Source organism: Mus caroli, unplaced genomic scaffold (assembly GCF_978045245.1).
Source record: "Mus caroli unplaced genomic scaffold, Mus_caroli_1 scaffold_17, whole genome shotgun sequence".
Classification (NCBI taxonomy): Eukaryota; Metazoa; Chordata; class Mammalia; order Rodentia; family Muridae; genus Mus; species Mus caroli.
Genome location: NW_028227272.1, coordinates 35839806 through 35860228, shown reverse-complemented (window position 1 = coordinate 35860228; position 20423 = coordinate 35839806). Strand labels below are relative to the sequence as shown.

Below are 20423 nucleotides of genomic sequence, written 5' to 3'. Positions count from 1 at the left end.
GGACGAGGAACAGGACAATATATAGTCCCTGGGAACACACTTCTAGTGACCCGCTTCCTCCAAGTCTAAAAATACCCACAACCCCAAATCTAAAAATACCCACCACTTCCCATTAATGTCATAGGATTATAAATCCATCATTAATTACTGATTTGGTCATTGCCGTCATGATCTGACTGTCTCTAGAGATGCCCTCCCAGGCACATCTGAGCTATACCCAACTGATCTTATTGGCCCCTCTCAGTCTAGTCAAGTTGACAACCAAGACTGACCATCACAATCACATTCATGAACTTAACAATGAAGGGACTCTTAACTATCAAAAAACAAAACAAAACAAAACAAAAAACAGCTACATCAGGGTCATGTGGATAGAAATAGTGGCCCCACATAACCTCCTAGGCACCAAAGAGCAGTTTTTATGAGAGACCTGGCATGCATGCTCTAGAAGGGACTGCTAGTACTTACGATGCTCCAAGTAGCTAACTGAGAGCACAGGACTAGTGGGGGCCTTCCCTCCTAGAGCTCTCAACTGAACAACCCCAGGTTCTTAGGAAACACAGCCACAGCAAGAGGAGCAGGGTCTGGAAGGACCCGGATGTACAGATGAGGGAGGATGCGGTGTGAGACCCTGGTGAGGAAGAGTGTAGGTTAAGGAGCACTGAGCCCAGCTTTGCTGTGGGGAGGAGCAGCAGATGCCTCCAGGGAAACCACAGAACTGCTCTTACCATTGTTATCCAGCAAATGTCTCTGTGTTTACTGACTTTTGCTTTTGATCCTTTTTCTGGAAGAGGGTACATTTTAAGAGGCCCTCAAGTGAGTTTACAACTATATTTTAAAGGGCTGTAAGGTCCTCAGAATGAGGACCATGGACTCATACAGTTACAATGGAGTCCTTGAAGAAAGGAGGCGGGCACATAGGAGTTATTAGCAATAAAATTCACCATGAATCTGAAACACTTGGGCAAGATACTTTAACTTCCTGCCACTGAATGTGTGGCAAGTGAAAACATTTCCATTTGGTTTTGTCTTGTTTTGTTTTTCACAGTCCAGGCTGTTTATTCCTTTTCGTACCTTAAGCTACAAATTCATACAGAATTAGCTCCAGCAGCTCAGACTCCTACGAAGTGTCCAGCTCTGGGTGGAGCAGGCTGGCACTTTAGCTGATCCCAGGTGCCCTTCTCTTTGGCTTCCCTTGACTTCTGATCCTTTTCCTTCACCCCTTCCAGGAAGCTGTCTTTGGTCTCAGAGTACTTGATATGCTCAATCCACACATGAGTTCTCTTGGCAAAAATCTTGCCCTTAACTTGCTAGCTTACAATGATGCCCACAGCACGCTGGGTGGTGATGTAGACTCTTCCAGTTTTGCCAAGGTCACACTTAAGGGACATTTCCTTATGAACAGTGTCCAGTCCCTTGATGTCAACAATACCAACCTCCTTATAGATTCTCATGCATGAGGCAAAAGGAACAAGTCCATATTTCCTACAAGGCCTAGAGAACAGAGACCCAGTGTCCCTCCTCTTCCTCTTTGTGATTGTAGGCAAAAACATTTCTTATACCTACCCATGGGGCTATTGGGGCAATGAAGAAGTCAGAGCTCAGTGATGTTATAACACAGTGATACAGAGCTGCCATCAGAAGTCACGGAGACCCTGAAACTAAAATTGTCTGCCACCTGTAGCAGAATTTTGCCCAGGATAGCAATGGTAAGGAGGTAGAAGGCCTATCTCTCCCCAGCCACAAAAGGGGTGGGGGGAGGGGGGGCTTGCAGGTGGGCATGTGCATGATTCATACAATAAAACTGGACCAAAGTAAGAGCTAAGTCTGAAGGGATGGGTAAGAAGTACAGAGCAAATATAACTCAGGGGTGGAGAACCTGCATACTGCAAAGGCCTCGTGTTTGACTCTCCTCAGCATGTGTGCACGCATGCACACACATACACACTCTGGGCCACCGTTTTCCTCAGAGTTCACATTTAAATCAAAAGGTAAGCGTATTTGATTATGCAATGGAGACAAAGGCTTGCTGATGGTGTCTGGGAAGAGCAGCAGTGTCTGGCCAGATGTAAGGGGAAGCTAAACAGCAAGCTAGGTACAGGCCATCTCTTAAAGTGCACAGTCTCTGATGGAGACCATGATGGTCACACCAGAGTGTAAGGTCAAAATCAGGTCCCATTGGACAATTATCTCTTCATGCTGATGGCCAGGTTAACACCATGATACAATGTAGACGCTCTCAGTCCACAGCCTGTCCTTAATCCCCTCTCCCCCCCCACCCCGCCACTCCCCCTGAGTAATTAGAAAAAGGAATGGGACAGGAACAGGAGGTTAAGAGTCAGTCACAATTGGGCATGTGACCTGAGCACATTTCCTCAGAGAAGGAGAGAACACCGAGGTTAAGTGGACCCTCACCTCTGGTTCCTGTTGCTCCTCCCAGCCTCATGGTCTAAGTACACTCCTAAGCGCACATGGCCTTGAGGTCGGGGGAGGTGCTAAGTTAGAGAGGCTAGGGAAGATTAACCCGAAGCGCTGCCATCTGTGTGGACACAGGGACCCTGTCCTCCATGCTGACTGCAGACCTTCCAGAAAGGCTGCTTTCAGGTCACCTGTGCTCCTGCCAGCAGCCTCTCACTCATGGTCTGTAAGTAAACCTAAGAAACACACTGCTCTTCAGAGTGAACTCTGGTGGAATCACAAGGAAGGGGCAGATGTGGGTTACGCTCCCACCGAAGAGGACTTCTCATGGGAGTCACAAAAGCATCCTCCTAAGTGATCCAAAGTAAGAGACCTACTTCGAAAGAGCAACACAGGAGCAAAGACCAAGGAAAGTGATCAAGAGAGTTGGTCAGTTTCCCTATCTCGCTCTGCAGGGTCTGGCAGTCTCCCACCCTCTTTTCCAGGTTAGTTTTAGTTTCACACACACTTCCCTCTCCCTCCTCCTAACTGACTGCTTGCAGCTGTGTGCGCCCCAGCTCCGCGCAGATGCCTGCATCTGCTTCTCCATAGGAACTTCCTGTTTCCTTGCACCAGCACTTTCTCTGCCTCTCAAGACTGGTCTCTTGGCCCCTAGCCTAGTGGCATAGCTCCACAGGAGTGGCAGGCCTTGGAGGAAGGTGACAGGGAAGTGTGTGCACAGTCAGCTTAATTTACATAGAGCTTACCTGCATCGGATACGTCCCAGCCGGTTATATTTGACTAGGAGCTGGTATTAAATACAATTAAAGGTCATATTCCTCTATTGGGAGGCAGCTAGGGAGAGGAAGGATGGATGGTGGGATTTCCCATGGCAGCTCTGAAAGGCAGGAACTTGTCCTGGATATCCTGGTTCCCAAGCAGTCTACGAAGGTGGACATGTGCAGCCCCGCCCTTTCCTAGAACTCTGGCAAGATGTCCCCAAAATAGACAGGATGTTCAAACACTGGCCTAGAGGGTGCCATCGGATTGTCCGGTAGAGGAAATCAAGATGGATGGGCAGGTTATTAAAGTTCTCCTGTGTGGGAAAGCCTGTCAAGTCCCACCACAGGTACTGCAGGGCGGGGGCCCCCACAGACACTGCAGGCCGCCCCGTACAATTGCGTGAGTCACATTCTTTCTCCTGCCCCTTCCCTTTGTCTTTGTGTTTCTTGCCAAGGTTTTGGAAGATCTTTTTTTTTCCTTACTTCATCCTTTAACTGCTGCTCTGCACATTAAGGGAAAATGGGCCGTCTTTCCCCATTTCTTGCCTCCCTAACTCACTCCGGACACCACCACATCATGGCCTCGCTCGCAGTGAGTACGCCGCCCAGCCAGGGCCACCTTACCTGTAGCCTGTGCTGTTCCGGCCCACCACCAGGTGCTTGGGCTGATCACCACAGGTGTAGAGGTTGAAGTCATTCTCAGGCACCAGGTCCACATCGTGGAATACGAAGCAGTCCCAATTCTCCTCCTTGAGAGCTTCCAGATAGCCCACATTCAGGAGCTTGGCTCGGTTAAACTTTTTACTTCCCGTCTAAGGAAAACGCAAGTGAAAATGAAGAGTTCCAGAGAGAAGCGCTCTCCTCCACCCCCATTTAGGAGTGTACTATTACCTCTGCTTATTAGCAAGACAACATACTCTAGGGTCTAACAGAGGAAAAGCAATCATAACAAACTATTGGGTTTGGGCTTTGTGTTTCACGCATATCTACATTCTATAAAAGCATCCCGTTGGGCCTGGCAAGTTGTCTGATGGTGGATAATTTGCTTAGGTGAAAAGACTAAAAAGTCCAGTAGATTGGTTGTGTGAGAGTAAAGTTTGTTTCTGTTTGTGAGACATTTCTCCAAGCTGGCCTGAAACTCACCGCAATTCTCCTGCCTCAGACTCCTAAATGCTGAGATAACAGAATGAGCCATCCTCTAGCTGCATATGTAGCTGAGGATGGCCTAGTCGGTCATCAATGGGAGGAGAGGCCCTTGGTCCTGTGAAGGTTCTATGCCCCAGTACAGGGGAATGCCAGGGCCAGGAAGCAGGAGTGGGTGGGTTGGTGAGCAGAGGGAGAGGGGAGGGGAGAGGGGATTTTCAGAGGGGAAATAAGAAAGGGGACAACATTTGAAACGTAAATAAAGAAAATATCTACTTAAAAAAAAAAAACAGAATGAGCCGTCAAACCTGGTCAGAAAACAGCTTCATTTTTAAAGAATAATTTTATTTTTCAGTGTGTTGTGTGGGGGTGCATGGTGTGTCTTTGTGTGTGTGTGTGTGTGTGTGTGTGTGTGTGTGCTCGAGCACATACTACACGGGTGTAAGTGGCCTCATGAGGGCAGAAGTAGACATCAGGTCCCAAGATCTGGAGTTGCAGGCAGTTGTAAGCTGCTGGAAGTGAGTCTAAGGATCTGAGCTTGGTCCTCTGCCAGAGCCTGATGTGGTCCTAGTTGCTGAATCATCTCTCCACACATTCCCTCCCACACACACTTAACACTACTCAACAGTACACTTAAAAGTTACCAAGATGGCTTTTAAAAAATGAAAAAGTAGCTGAGATAATTTTTATGTGATATTTTTTAGCACCAAAAAAAATGCAATGTAGTTTTAAAATACAAATAAAAATAAAGCAACAGAATTGTGCACTTCAATTTATTAAGGGGCTGGAGCTTGTGTGAAGTGTTCTTCTAAGCTCAGTTTTTAAAGAGTCTTAATGGATTCCACAGGAAGTGACAAAGCCCCTAGAAGGTTCTTGTCACAACAAATACTGTTACTGCTTTCCTGTCAGCTCCTGGCTGGTCTCCAGCTAACCCTCCGCACTGACACTGAACTTCCAAGAGACTAAGCTAAGAACTTGTCAGGAAGCATGAGGAAACTGTGACCTATCAACCGAGAAGGCTGCTGCTAATCCTTCTAAGCTACTTAAAACTTTCTTGGAAATGGCTCAACAAAATCCTGTTACGACACTAATGACAGAGGCTGTTCCTTACAGTGGCCGTTCAGAAGGATCTGCAGACAACATGGCCTGCAAGATTATCAACATTTAACGTGCGACATGACACCAGGACTTTTCAGTACCACTTTGCTCAAGGCTAGCTGAATGCTGTAAAAATAAAGTCTCACTTGACAGCTTATCATAACAAAATCATAAGCGATTCTTAGAAGTTACAGCAGCACTTTCCTGGAAAGAGTAACAAAGTAGGCATGTTTCTGTTCATACAAAAAGAAAAAAGAAAGAAAGAAAAACCAACAACACAGCGTGTGCCTATGTTCTCAGTACTCAGGAGGATCGAGAGTTTCAGGCTAGCCTGGCCAAGAAGGAAGGGGAAAGCGGGGAAATGCAGGAAGATGAAAGAAAACAGAAGAGATGATAAAAGGGGGTCTTAGGAGACGGTCACACATGCCTAACAGCCTGGGTTTAACACCCAGAACTCACATAGAAAAGCCACATGGTTCTATAACCAGACAAGGCTCCCAGTACAGATACTGAACACCAACCCAGCCACAAATCTTTCAACCTATAATTTGTCCTGCCCACATGGGGTGCTGGGGTAAAGGTGGTGCAGAACTTGTGGGAATGGCCAACCAATGACTGGTTCAACTAAAGTTTAAATAAAAAAAAAGCCAAATGAAGTGAAAACCCCTGCAACCCTGTATTCCTGTGATAAGAGGGAAGGTGGGAACAGGAGAATTGCCTGGAAGCTGTCAGATATGCTAACCTGGAGTATGCAGCAGCAGAAATAGTAAGAGAGACCCCCCCACACACACACACACACATAATCTTTTGAAAAGGAAAACAAACTAAAAATAGTGCCATATTTTGGTAGCTACCATCCAAAGTCAGAAGTCAGACTCAATAAATCTCAGTTTTAACCAATGTCCTTTAAAAACAAGATTAGTTCTAAAACAGAAGAAGTAGGCTGGAGATGTAGCTCAGTGAGTAGCGTGCTTGCGGGCACCCACAGGGCCCTGAGTTCAACCTCCAGACCAACCACGAGTGCCGATGCCTGCCTGCAACCCCAATCTGGGGGGAGCAGAGGTAAGAGGATGAGAAATCGAAGCTCAGCCTCGGCTGTGTTTCAGACAAGCCTCGGTTACAAAAGGCCCTGTTCAACACCAGACAAGAAGCCAGAGGAGCTGGAGGGGTGGTTCGGTGGTTACAGGCAACTGCTGCTTGTGTAGAGGGCATGGATTTGGTTACCAAAATCCACAAGTCGGCTCACGACCAGCCAGAATTCCAGTTCCAGGGAATCCATCGGCCTCTTCTGACCTTGGTGGGGACCAGTTATACACATGATTCACTTGTATACGTGCAGGCAAATGCATATATACATATATATGTGTGTGTGTGTGTGTGTGTATAATCTTAAAAAACTCTATAAAGTTTTATTTTAAGTCCTAAAACTGGACACAGACACATAGAGAAGCACTGATTATGAAGTCTCTCATAAAGCATACACTACACAGGAGAACCAATGCGCTGGCCATTCTACCTAAAATTGGTATCATCAGCTACTACATCCACTATTAAGTAAGCAGCTAATGACTTTGCCCATACTCTTATTAGAGGGTTTTTTTTTTTTTTTTTTGGTTGGTTGGTTTTTTGGATTTTTTTTTTTTTTTTTTTTTTTTGAGACAGGGTTTCTCTGTATAGCCCTGGCTGTCCTGGAACTCACTTTGTAGACCAGGCTGTCCTCGAACTCAGAAATCTGCCTGCCACTGCCTTCCGAGTGCTGGGATTAAAGGCGTGCGCCACCACGCCCAGCTTTATTAGAGTTTATAAGGACCTGAGGGAGCATTATTTGAATGGCCCGGGATGATATTACAAAGTTTAGACACAGATGTTTAAGCTGCTGCTCTATCTTTCATTTAGTAAACTTTACTACCAATTACAGGCATGTTTAGTCACCCACCAGTGACGGACTGACCTCAAAGCTGAACTCTTCCCAGGCAGCCTACAGACAGTTATATGCTGTTCTTACTAACCACTTCTGGAAGCCAAATGAGTGAGTCAGGACAGTGAAAAATTAAACATCACCAGCTTGACATCGTAAGTAGTGGTGGGGTTAAAGGTCAAGGTGACCATGAAGCCACACAACTAGCTGCCTGTACCACTCAGCCCTCCATGAAATCGCTCTTGAGATCTCTCCTGCACAGCCGCATTCAGTAACAACAGGCTGAAGCCCAAACCCATCTTGGGTAACATAGGGCAAACCTATAAGGAATAGGAGAAGTAGGAGACCTCAGGGGTGTGTGTGGGCTAGCACTGGCTAACATGGTATGGGGGGGGTGCTCTCAAAAAACAGGCTTCCTCCCAAAGTGCATGTTAGGACAATGACACTTCCTAGGGCTTCACCCCATGGCTCCAAATTCAGGATTAGAATTTCCTCTGCTCTCCTCGAGGGTGGGTGAGGGAGGACAATTCTCTTTCTGATGATAATGTGTTTTGGTTTTTTGGGTTTTTTTTTTTTTTTGGTTCTTTTGTTTTTTGTTTTTTCGAGACAGGGTTTCTCTGTATAGTCCTGGCTGTCCTGGAACTCACTTTGTAGCCCAGGCTGGCCTCGAACTCAGACATCCGCCTGCCTCTGCCTCCCGAGTGCTGGGATTAAAGGCATGCGCCACCACAGACAGGCACGTTGTTTCCTGCACAGACTCCAGGGTCCAGGGAAGCCCACCCTCACCTGGTGGATGATATAGATGCCGTAGTCCAGCTGTTGCCTCTGCAGGAAGGGATGCAGGTGTTCCAGCAGGTAGACCAGGTGCTTCTCTCTGTTCCTGTGGGGAATGAGGATGGCCACCCGCTGCAGAGCCTTACATTCCTCAGGGTGATACCGGCCTCTGGACACTTTGGGGTTCTCAGCCTCTATTTCCTCCAACGTGAGGTCCGGCTTAAAAACGAGCTTGCTCTGGCCTCCTGCAATCAACACCGGACACATGGTCGTAATCAGAGCCAGGGCACGGAGCTCTGGGGTTTACACAGCTGATTCAGATGAAGGCTTGGCCCTCCGCCTGTAGCCCCGTGAGGACCACAGGTCCTACTGCTCTCTGGATGGAAGTCTCATGAGCCGTACACAGAGCACTAAGACAATGGCAGCCTGCTGACAAAGCAAGTAACTGGTGTGTAAGAGCATTTCCCGTGCCTGGCCAATCAACTCTGGCTTCATGATCCATTTTCTTTTTTTTTTTTTTTTTTTTTGAGTGAACCACGCAGACTGCCCAGCCACTTCACCACCCACTAATGATCAGGGCAAGACACAGTAACTCCTCTACCAAGAAGGATGGAATATGAAAGCCAAGAACATTCTACAGACTCCACCTCCTGCGTGAGGCCCTCTTCCCACTTCTGCCCTACACTCCTCATGCTTAGGTCCCTGTGGGCGAGGCACCAGGAAGAAGCTGAAGCCCACCAGACTCCCTAGCCAGGATGACAATGGCCTACATTCCTCTCCCACCATGCCAGGGTAGATGCTTTCAGTTAGCACAGCATCTACCCGTGAAATTCGAGGCTGTCCACGGTAATCAATCCTGAGCAGGGCTTCGAATATCAGACTGAAGTAAGTAACCCCCTTTTCCTGACCTGCATACAAAGGATAGCGGAGGCAGAGTTCTGCTTAGGAACTGAGATCATCTCCTCTGTGCCCTTTAAGATCCCACATACATTAGAGAAGCTTTAAATCTGCAAGCTGCTAACAGGCTGTACTAAACCCCTTCATCTCCAAGTGGCCTCTCTCAACAGTCTTAGGCATGCTAAGATAGACATGCTGCAGTTCCCACAAGCAGGTTACAAACAACAGGCCTACGAAGAGCCCCAGGCCGCCCAGCAGACCTCTCTCCTAGTGTAGATGACAGGAAGCCATAGCTGCCTGTCTGGGAGGGCAGCTGGACTACACAGCTAGAATGACAGACCCCCACCCCCACACCGCCTGCTTACTGTGTCCACAGAAAGACTGTGACTTAAGTGGTAACACAGCAGGTGTAGCACACAGGTACACCCCGATACCCACTGAGACAGTGAGAACCACCACGTGGGGGCAGAACAACTCCAAACTGGTTGATGTAATATAGTATGGATGATAAAATTAGGATGATTCGCAGGATAGGAACGAACTGTATTATTGATGAGAATCGACAAACTGGAATTGGAACAGAATGTTCAGTTGCCGCGGCCACACACAAGCCCATGTCTGTCCTGTCTGTCAGGTTCAAAGGCCCATGAGTCCTGGAGTCAGGATATGGAATGAAAGGAGTAAGGGCCTCACAAAATTCTTGGAATATGCCATAATTTAAAAAAAAAAAAAACTGGCATGCTGACGCCAAGGTATAGCTATTTTGCAAAACTGAATTATTATTCTACTATTCATACTTTCCTGTACATCAGTGAAGTAACTTTTTGTAGTACTTACAGAACACAAACAGCATATACTTACTGAGGTTTGGAGACACCGAAGGGCAGTTAGCAAGCTCTGGTTTTTTCGTGGCCCCATCATGGCCCAGAGTTTCTTCATTCCCCAAATGTATGACCTTGTGGAAACTAGCCATGAAGTCCTTTGCCTTGGGGATCACTTGAATAGCACCCACAAAGTAGTTGCTGGTGGCCCACCCAACCACCGTCAGGCACAGGGTAAAGAGCAGCAACAATCGTAACTTGTAGGAGAGGTGATAAGGTGGGTTGCAGCCCATGTCTCTTAGGTTGTGAGTAATCTGTATCTCTGTTTCAGCTGGAGTGAGGAGGTTTCAAATTGTACTTTTCCAGTATGACCGGGGATTTGATGGAAACTCATGAGGTAATGTTTGCCACTGCTCAGCAGTTCTAGCCCAGAGATCACTGAAAGACAATCACAAAGGATGGATTATGAATGGAAATCCTGTCCTAAAATGACAAGACCTCAGTACTCATTAGAAACCCAATCCCAGCTGAGCTGCGGTCTCAGTGAGATGCTAGCCCAGGGCAGAGCCCAACAGAGTATGGTGGGGTGGGACAAGAAACACAAGGGGACCCAAACAGAGGTTGTGAATAGTCTATGAGAAAAAAAAAAGTCAAGAGCAGGGACTTGGGCTCTCTACCACTTATGAGCCACGTGACCTATGCCTAGTCACTTCATTGAGCGTCCTTATCTTCCCGGAGCTCCTTTATCTGTAATGTGGGGGTAAAATGATACCTACCTAGACAATATCTACCTTCCTACAGAGCTGGACTAGCATAGAAATACTGACCAGCCTCCTGGGATGCACTAAACAGGGGCCATCATCCTCACTGCTACATTAAAGAGACTGGTCCAGGAATGGCCAATGTGGATGTACTGGCAGCTGCCTGGACCGCCACTCTATCAAAGGTGTTTCTCACAGGTGATAAATTGTCCTTGGTTTCATACTTCAGTACCATGAGGTGAACTAATACAAATTCATCTCCAAGAGGTGTTATGCTCTTAGTTATTAACAACAACAACAACAAAAGAAAACCAGCTTTTCAGGGTACTTAGGGCCCACCATCTACACCAGTGCATTCACTAGATGGTAAGGGTACTTGTGGAGGGCCTGTGGGCTGCAGCTTACAACACCCCCACATCCTTTCTGCACCCTCAAAGTCACAGTATGCCTCAAATCCCAAACATCTTACCAAGGAAAATGCAGCGAGTCCTGAAGCCAGACTCTAGTTCATTTCCATAGCCAAACAGACTGTCTGTGCTATGGACCAACAAGGAAATACTTCTGATTATATCTCAAGTGACAAGAAAGGAAAAGCCAGTACAGTAAGTATGTATACCACCCACCTTCAGGGCCTCCCAAGAGCTGGCTCCAGCCCTCCCCAATTGGCAGCTATAGCTCCCTGTGTACACGAAGAGATCTGTCTGTGGGGTGGCCCAGGGTTCATTGCAGGCTTGTACTTCTTAAGCAGCCGCAGAGGCTGTGACCTTTCCATCTCAGCCTGCTTGGCGGTGGTAATAAAATCCTGTGACTTGGCTTCTTCCACTTCTGGGGGCTTTCTGGAAACCTCAGATTGGGGTCCAGTGTGGTTAGCCTCTTGTTGAGGGCCCTCGTACTGGTTATACCCCTAATGACTTTTCCTTGGTACACAAGTATACACACACACACACACACACATTCAGAGATTAAAATCCAGATTTCATATCTCTTGTTCTTTTTATATGACTATTAATTCCAGCATGAAGGCTTAACCTTCATGACCCACTTTAATAATAACCACTTACCCCCTTATAAGTTTAAGTGTTCTCTATAAAACTGGTGGCACAGAAGAAAGTTCAAAGGCAAAACTTATTTCTGTGAGAAATGGGGGTGGGGAAATGCTTTTAGAACACCTCTGTGTGAGAGAGATCTACCCTCTACCCGTCATAGAAGTGACCAGAGGTTTGGAGACAACCTCTCTCGGCATGTTCCCCTAGCTTAGATAAAACTTGGGAGGGCCATTTCAGGGAGCTGACCAATGCTGTCCCAGGGTTGGGTCCTGAGTCAAGCACAGGCACGAGAAAACCCACACAGGGGAGTAGAGAAAATGGCAGAAGATATTGATATTGAAGCAATGCTTGGGGCCTCTTACAGGAAGACTTGCCTCACTTACCTCACTTCTACTCCCATGAATTCACCTTTGATTCCAGCGTGAACTATCAGTCATAAGGATGAGAACAAGTGCTAACGGCCATGAAGAACGTAACAAAAGGGGGGGGTGGGGGCAGCAAGAGGAGAAGTCATAGTCATGGGAGAGAAAGAAGCAAAAGTAAAGAATGGAAGTGAAGTAGAGACAGAGAAAGGAAAAAGAGCAAAAGCCGAGAGAGGAAACGAAGTCGAAGCAAAGGAGACGAATCAGGAAGTCAAAGATAGAAGATTCTGAGGCCACCACAGAAGTCCCTACAGAAGCCGTTCTGAAGCAAAAGTCCATTCAGCAAAGACCCGAGCCCTGTGAGGGAACCTATTGATTAATCTCACTCCCAAGGAAAGGGACGCAAGGACAGTTTTCTGCGTGCAACTGGCAGGAAGAACCCCACCAAGACATTTAGAAGACTTTCTCTCTGCAGTAGGAAAGGTTCAAGATGTGAGAATGACTTCTGATAGAGATTCAAGACGTTCCAAAGGAATTGCCTATGTGGAATTTGTTGATGTCAGCTCCGTGCCTCTAGCAACTGGGTTAACTGGCCAAGGAGTTTTAGGAGTGCCAGTCATAGTCCAGGCATCACAGGCAGGGAAAAAAAAAGAAAAACAGAGCTGCTGCACTGGCAAACAACGTACCGAAGGAAAATGCTGGGCCTATGGGGCTCTATGTGGGCTCGTTAAACCTTAGCATAGCTGAAGATATGCTTTCGGGGATCTCTGAACCTTTCGGGAGGATTGAAAGTATTCAGTTTATGATGGATAGTGAAACCAGTGGTTCTAAGAGATGTGGAGCCATTACATCATCTGACTCAGAACGTGCCAAAAAGGCTTTGGAATGGCGTAATGGATTCGAGGTAGCTGGGAGACCAATGATAGTTGGCCATGTTACTGAACGAACTGATGCTTTGAGTGCTAGTTCATTTTTGGACGGTGATGAACTAGAAAGGACTGGAATTGACTTGGGAACAACTGGATGTCTCCAGTTCACGGCAAGACTTGTGGAGGGTTCCAGTTTGCAGATTCTACCAGCAACCCAACAAGCTTTGCAAATGAGTGGCCCTTTGGCATTTGGTGCTGTGGCGGAATCCTCTTTTCTTATAGATTTGCAAACACGACTTTCCCAACTGACCAAAGCCTCAGCTCTAGCTGCAGCTCTGTCTGTTCTACCTCGTGCAACACAATGTTTCCAACTTCCTAACATGGTTAATCCTCAAACAGAAGAAGAAGTTGGACATGAGACAGAGATTAAAGATGATGTCATTGAAGAATGTAATAAACAGGGAGGAGTCATTTGTATCAATGTTGACAAAAATTCAGCTCAGGGCAGTGTGTATGTGAAGTGCCCATCTATTGCTGCCACTATTGCTGCTATCCATGCACTGCATGGCAGGTGGTTTGCTGGTAAAATGGTAACAGCAGCGTATGTACCTCTTCCAACTTACCACAACCTCTTTCCTGATTAAGTATTACCCAAACACCTCCTGCATTTCCAGAACTGCAAGGGGTTTGCTGACTACCACAGTGAGTCATGTGTTATCAGAATATTAGCCAAGTTAATCCTAATCATACCTCTGATGGAGTATAGATACTTGTGATAATAATTTCCAGTTTTCTTTCAGTGAGCATATAATATGCTTGTAATTTGAAGTATATAATACTTCTACTAATACCTTTGTAATCAGAAGCAAAATGTCTTTTCAAACAAACATTACCCCCAGGGCAGGTGACTCCTGGAATGGGACCCCGGGGAAGGTGCCATCGGACTTATTTGTACTATTAATTAAATAAGCTTGATGCTCTCTCTCCTCCTGGGGCCATTCTCCTATATAATCAAGACACTGATATGGGAAAGGACAGGGGAATCCTCAAAGAACAAAGTCATGAAGGAGTTATTTTAGGGTAACCCTCACCCACCTTCCCAGTCTAGAAATCTGCCATAGAGTTTGGTTTTTTGATTTGGTTGTTTGGTTGGTTGGTTGGTTTGGTTTTTTTTTTTTTTTTTTTGGTTTTTGTTTTGTTGTTGTCTTGTTTTGTTTTTTGAGACAAGGTTTCTGTGTGTAGCCCTGGCTGTCCTGGAACTCATTCTGTAGCCTAGGCTGGCCTCTAATTCATAAAGATCGACCTGCCCCTGCCCCTGCCCCTGCCCCTGCCCCTGCCCCTGCCCCTGCCTCTGAGCTCTGCGATTAAAGGTGTGTGCTGTGAGCCCCCACCAGCAAGCTTTCCCTTCCCTCAATGCAATGGGTCTGCTCTGAGCACCTGCCAATTCTAAGCACAGGCATGGACACTCACAGGCACGGTGGACACCCACAGGCATGGTGGACACCCACAGGCGCGGCGGACACCCACGGGCCAAAAGGGAAGTACTGCCCTTCTTTAGTTCAGTCTTCTCCCTGCCCTGAATGTCTACAGTTTGATTTTCAAACGTGCTCTCGTCGCCTCTTCTCACTCCGACGAAGAGGAACCCAAGAAACGAGACCGGTAAAACATGGTAAAACATAGTTAGGAGACAATGACATAAGAGCTCACGGTCTTTGTATGTCTGTGTGTTTTTTAAACTTTCCATAATAGTAAAGATTATCTAATAAGGAAGGTAAGCTATAACCAACAGCAACTGGGCACAAACAGACACCATTTCCATGCCTCCAAGGTGCCACGTTTATGCGGTAAATGTTCCTGCACCGGATAGAAAGGCTATGATGGCATTCAGCAGCTGGTAGGCACCAAAATCTGTATCCTAAGACCTCTAAAGCTACCACAGACACGGTGTGTGGGCACGTCACCCCAGGCACTTGGTCTTGCTACCTCGAGATTCTCTGGGCAGTGCGGAGGAAAGGCTGATAACACTCTATTATGGCTCCCAACTAGAAACATTTAAGTTTTAAAATGTGCTCTGTATTTTAATCTACAGAATAAAATTAATTTCCATGAGTATATATTGACATAACTGATCAAATAAAGAAAGGAATAGGAGACAAAAGATATCTCTTTCATACAGGAAACTTACAATTTAGCAGCCAAGAGGAGGGGAAAAAACCCCACTAAGCAAACACTACAGCAATCATTGCGTCAGTCTGGCTTCACCATAGGCATTAAGAATCAACTGATGGGGGGGTGGGTATGGGGGACTTTTGGGATAGCATTGGAAATGTAAATGAGGAAAATACCTAATTAAAAAAAAAGAATCAACTGATGAAGATTTGAGAATGAACAGTTTTGTCTCTATGGTTGCAAAGACTCTCCCTTAATGTTAACTGCAATTGATAACTATACAGAGAAGCCAGCATCACCTTAAAAAGGTTATCAAAAGCCAACATCACCTTAAAGAGGTTATCAAATGACCAGGTAAAACCTACTGACCTCAAAAACCTGTCACTAGTATTGAGAAATGACGTCTATCAGCAGTATTGAGAAATGAAGTCGAGATAGTATTGATAAAGTCTCACTGCTGTGTAAAGGAATAAATATATTAGAAGATGCTACGTAAACTTTCTGTATCATTTTTAAAACTTTTAAGCAATCTAAAATTAAAGTATTACAAAATGTTGTAAAAAAAACAACTCATAAAGTCAGAGACCCTGAGTATATCCCCAATCGATGCTTGGTAAATAACTGAATTCTCAAAAAGATTTGCAACTCTGTGTATTTGTGATGTCTCAAATCAACCTAACATATAACTTTCTAAGATATACTATATGAAGAGAACACAATTCAAGCCTACTGAAGAAAGAGATGCGATATTTAAAAAGGGAGAATGAAGTTGGTGGTGGTGGTGCAAGTCTTTGATCCCAGCACTTGGGAGGCAGAGGCAGAGGCAGAGGCAGAGGCAGAGGCAGGCAGATCTCTGAGTCCGAGGCCAGCCTGGTCTACAGAGTGAGTTCCAGGACAGCCAAGGCTACATAGAGAAGTATGACCCTAGGAGAGGGTTAACAGTAGCAAAGACTCATAGCAGCACCCTCCCATTTACCTTTCTAAAACAACACTGGATCAAGCCTGTTACCCCTTCCCTCTGTCACTGACTATTGAACAAAGAGGGGCTGCTACTGAGCTGCACTGTGTGCATTTATCTCGGCCTTCTGCCCAACAGTGCACACGCTCTAGATGACCACCTTAGAAACAATCTGGCTCACAGTTTGATGTGTTTTGGCCCATGGGCAATTGTTTATGTGCTATGGTGAGGCAACATATCATGGTAGGTGGCATGCAGGAAGCAAAATGTCTCACCTCAGAGACAAAAAAAGAATGGAGAAAGAGGAAGGGGCAGGCACCCACTACCTCCTTCAAGGGCATGCTTGTGGCCCTGCAACACCCATTTTAAAACAAAAGTTGCTGGGAAACATGACATAAACTGAACTAGCAAGTGGCTGAAGTTGTTTTATGGGATAGATGTTTACAGAAGTCACGAGGGTTTCTGGTGAGAGATTTCAGTAGAGGCTCACTGAATATGCCTTCCCATGTCTGTTTGCAGCTATCTGATAATTCTGCAGTGGGTCATAGGAGTCCACTTCTGTAGCCATCACAGGTCAGGTCTACCAATGGTCCTTAGGGCTGGGAAGCTCTGAGATAATTTGGGAAAAAACAAAACAAAACAAACAAGCAAACAAAAAAAAAAAAACAAAATAAAAGCAGGCAGCTCATGTCTTAAAATATTAGTTCAACTTCTTATCAAGTGTATGAGTGTTTCCAGGACAGTGATCTGGATTTTCTGAGTGTATCTGACTTTTACTTAAAAACACTTCTCATCTGTGGCTCCAAATGTGCTTTGGTCAGCTCTCTGGAGGAGTGGACAAAGCTATAGGTTTTCCACACCAGAACTGATAGGTCCGAAGAGCTACGTCTGAGACCCGGGCTGAAATTTAAACAAGAGGTGACTCTCACATGCTGTGAAGTCTCAGACCCAACGAAGGAGAACAGACCTCAGATGGAACGGAACCCTGAGAAATGGCAATTGTCCTTCTGATGGAAAAAAAAAAGGAGTAAAAAGATATATGAAAATGGGATTTTTTTAAAAACACATTTCACTATATATAACTCTTGATTACATCATTCAGTATACAATCAGAGGAGATTGTTGTATTGACGTCCACACTGCCAAAAATAGCAAAACCTTGAGATGAACTCAAAAGTTAATAACAGGGATCTGGTTTCACCAATATCACACCCTAGAGCATATATTTTTATTAAAAGGTGTTTAAGGGACTAGAGAGAGAGTTCAGTCAGTGAGGTGCTTACCGCACAAGAACCTGACGTTGAGCTACAGAATCTCCCTAAAAGCCAGGAATGGTGCCACTGGCCTTAATCCCAATGACACAAATGGTTGTTCCCCAGCCTTCTCATGCTCAGGTGCACATAAGTATGTACCCCCCAAAAATGAGTGTTTAAAAGACCCTAACTATGGAGGAAGAGCTTGCCATAGCCAAGTAAAAAATAGCATGAAAGTGTATATACAATCCCAATTGTGCAGTACATGTGTTCATGATAGCGACCTGTACAAAATAGCAGAAATAGTCACTGAGACAAATCTAAGAAAGCTGTGTTTCTAATTCAGTGTTGGTATGGCTCATTACCAGAAACAAAGCTGTTATAAATAATTTTAAAAAGTAAAAACTAACTAGTTGTCCTTTAAAATATCCTAAATTTTTTTAAATGACATTATTATAGACAGGGGACAGTAATGATCCGTTGCATAAAGCTGGTGGCAACTTGATCATATAAATGCTAAGAGGACCTGTTCTAAAAATGCCTTTCAAACCCCTATCTACACATATACTTTTATCCTCAGTGTGAGTCTGTGTGTGTGTGTGTGTGTGTGTGTGCTCTTCAGCATTAGCCAGAGAAGCCTGTACTGTGTACCCTGTGTACTCTTCTTAAAATACCTATTCCTGGGTCCACACCCAAAGGTTTTGTTTCAATGGTCTGGGGTGGAGCCAAGAAATTTGTATTTTAAACAGGAACCTGGGTAACTCTGATGGTTTTACAAAAGAAAAAAAAAAATAGTCAGAAGTCGCCAATGGTTCACAGTTATAATACCAGCACTAAGACTGAAGCATGAGGATTACCCACCCAGTTCCAGGCCAGTCTGGACTGCATTCATGAGTTCTAGGCTGACTTGATTTGGATGGTCCCAGTGTGGATAAAAGGGCTTCCAAGAGACGTTTGTTTGGTGGTTGGTTCCCAGGGCACACACTATTACTAGCACAGCTCAGAGAAGGGACTAAATACCTATATCAAGTGGCACACAGAATGTAGTAACAGAGTCGCCGTTATGGCCCTCCCTACCTATTCTTCACCAAACAGTTCGGCATGGTCAGCAATTGACTTTGAGATGCCCCCATCCCCCATCAAAGTTGTGGACCTCTCTCAAATTCGGTCAGGCACACAGAGGTTTGTGCTATTTCACGGAGTTTTCAGTGTCCACACAAAGGCCAAATCTGTTCTTAAAATTTCACTTGAAGAACAGAAGAAAAGAAAACCCCCAATGTAGGAGCTAGAGAAAGTACCCAAGAGCTGAAGGGGTCTGCAACCCTATAGGTGGAACAACAATATGAACTAACCAGTACCCCCAGAGTTCGTGTCTCTAGCTGCATATGTAGCAGAAGATGGCCTAACTGGCCATCATTGGGAAGAGAGGACCCTTGGTCTAGCAAACTTTATATGCCTCAGTACAGGGGAAAGCCAGGGTCAAGATTTGGGAGTTGAGTGGGTAGGGGGTGGGGGGGATAGGGGACTTTTGGGACAGCGTTTGAAATGTAAATGAAGAAAATATACAATGAATAAAAAGAAAACTCCCAAAGAAAAATGTCAAAATCAATATTACTGTTAAGAAAAGGAAAGAGAAGAGAAGAGAAGAGAAGAGAAGAGAAGAGAAGAGAAGAGAAGAGAAGAGAAGAGAAGAGAAGAGAAGAGAAGAGAAGAGAAGACCAACCAACAAGGCAGTGTTTCCTTCCCAGAGGCGCATTCCTGCACGCTCTGGCAGGGTTGGGGTGGGGGGTGGGGGGCGGGCAGCCTTCAACTCTATCTTGAATTTCACTTTCTCAACCTGAATCATATCTGACATTCCTTGAGTTTGAAGATTCATTACACACACACACACACACACACACACACACACACACACACCAGTTAATGATTTTTTAAAAATGAGACCGAGAGGCCTTTTCTCAACTCTCAAATTACCACCTTCTGTCTGCTCTTTCATTACCAAACCACTGGGGAGATCAGCCCGCGCCCGGGGCACCCCCACATCCTCCTGCCTCCTGGCTCACTTCTGAACACTTTGCAACCCACAGGCACCAGACTTGGCTAATACCCTCCTAAGGTTACCTCCCCGCAAAGGCCTTCTCTAGATACTTCTCCTCCACACCCTTCAGCACCCGAACTCCTAACCAATCGCCCTTATCTAAGGGAAACCATAAGATCCAGTGATACAGATCCACAGACCCTGGAGGGAACAGGTGCCCGACCTACACACGGCAGGTGGGTCTCAAGCCCTTCAAACCCCATGTGAGTGCCCCTGGCTTGGCCGAAGGTACCTCGGGCCCTTTCAGGCATGGAAGTACAGATCAGATGAGCTGTTTCCCCAGGTGAAAGGCTGTCTGACCCGGACGGAGAAGGATGGGCCTTTTCCAGGTAGAGGCGCCGGAGACACCAGCACCCGGAACGCCGGACACAGCCGGATGCACCCTGCATCTCCCCGCTGCGCGCAGCATCTCCCCAGCTCTGAGCTCTGGGGCACCGGCACGGAAGCCGGAGCCCGGCCAAGGTGGGCCTCTGCAGGCCCCCAACTCGCCCGCCGCTCGCCCGGCGGGACAGCCGCCCGGAGGCCTGAGCGCACAGGCTCCGCGTCCTCCCGGCCCCATCCAGTGGACCCACCCGGCTCACAGCCCGACGATGGCCGCTCGGAGCGCGCAGCAGCGGAGCTCCGGCCCGGCGTACTCACCCCGGACGCGGCCACCGGGAGGCCGCCCGGGGAAGGGGAGGTGGTGAGGAGCAGCCCCGGGGATCGCCCTCGTGAACCGCCTGCGCCGCCGGGAGGCGGCTCTGCAGCCCCGGCTCCGCCTCGCGGGCAGCGCCATCGAGGGGGCGGGTCCGCCCGGTTCTCTCAGGACCTGGTGCACCCTCCCGCCGGCCAATCCCACCACGCGCTGCGGGAGCTTGAGAATTAAAAGGGGTGACACCGTAGTCTTTAGATCACAAACCTTACTGAGGATAACTAGTTAGGCTCCAGGCGCTTCTCAGATTCCATCCCCCGGGACGTCACCGGAACCTGGAAAAGAGATCACATCCCAGTGCTTTACAGAGCAGAAAAATGACGCTTTGGACTTACAGGAATGTGCAACCTTTTGGCTTCTCTGGGCAACATTAAATGAAGGGTGGC

At 46.6% G+C, this 20423-nt stretch overlaps 1 protein-coding gene and 1 pseudogene across 3 annotated transcripts in view; one reads left to right on the top strand and one right to left on the bottom strand.

Annotated features, from left to right (window-relative positions):
- B4galt4 (beta-1,4-galactosyltransferase 4) overlaps positions 1 to 20101 on the bottom strand; it is a 28126-nt gene extending 8025 nt beyond the window's left edge. Inside the window, exons 1-4 of one of the 3 annotated variants that reach the window (XM_021184902.2) lie at positions 19986 to 20101; positions 9871 to 10268; positions 8125 to 8357; positions 3804 to 3991 (exon numbers count right to left, since the gene is read on the bottom strand). In XM_021184902.2, coding sequence (XP_021040561.1) covers positions 3804 to 3991; positions 8125 to 8357; positions 9871 to 10123 — 674 coding nt within the window. In that variant the 5' untranslated portion in view covers positions 10124 to 10268; positions 19986 to 20101. Of the gene's footprint in view, positions 1 to 3803; positions 3992 to 8124; positions 8358 to 9870; positions 10269 to 19578; positions 19856 to 19918 lie in introns of those variants that run through there. The other 2 variants (XM_021184903.2, XM_029470197.2) reach the window with 2 other exon arrangements.
- Positions 11955 to 13512, top strand: LOC110311535 (RNA-binding protein 39-like; annotated as a pseudogene).
- Positions 20102 to 20423: the final 322 nt, after the last annotated feature.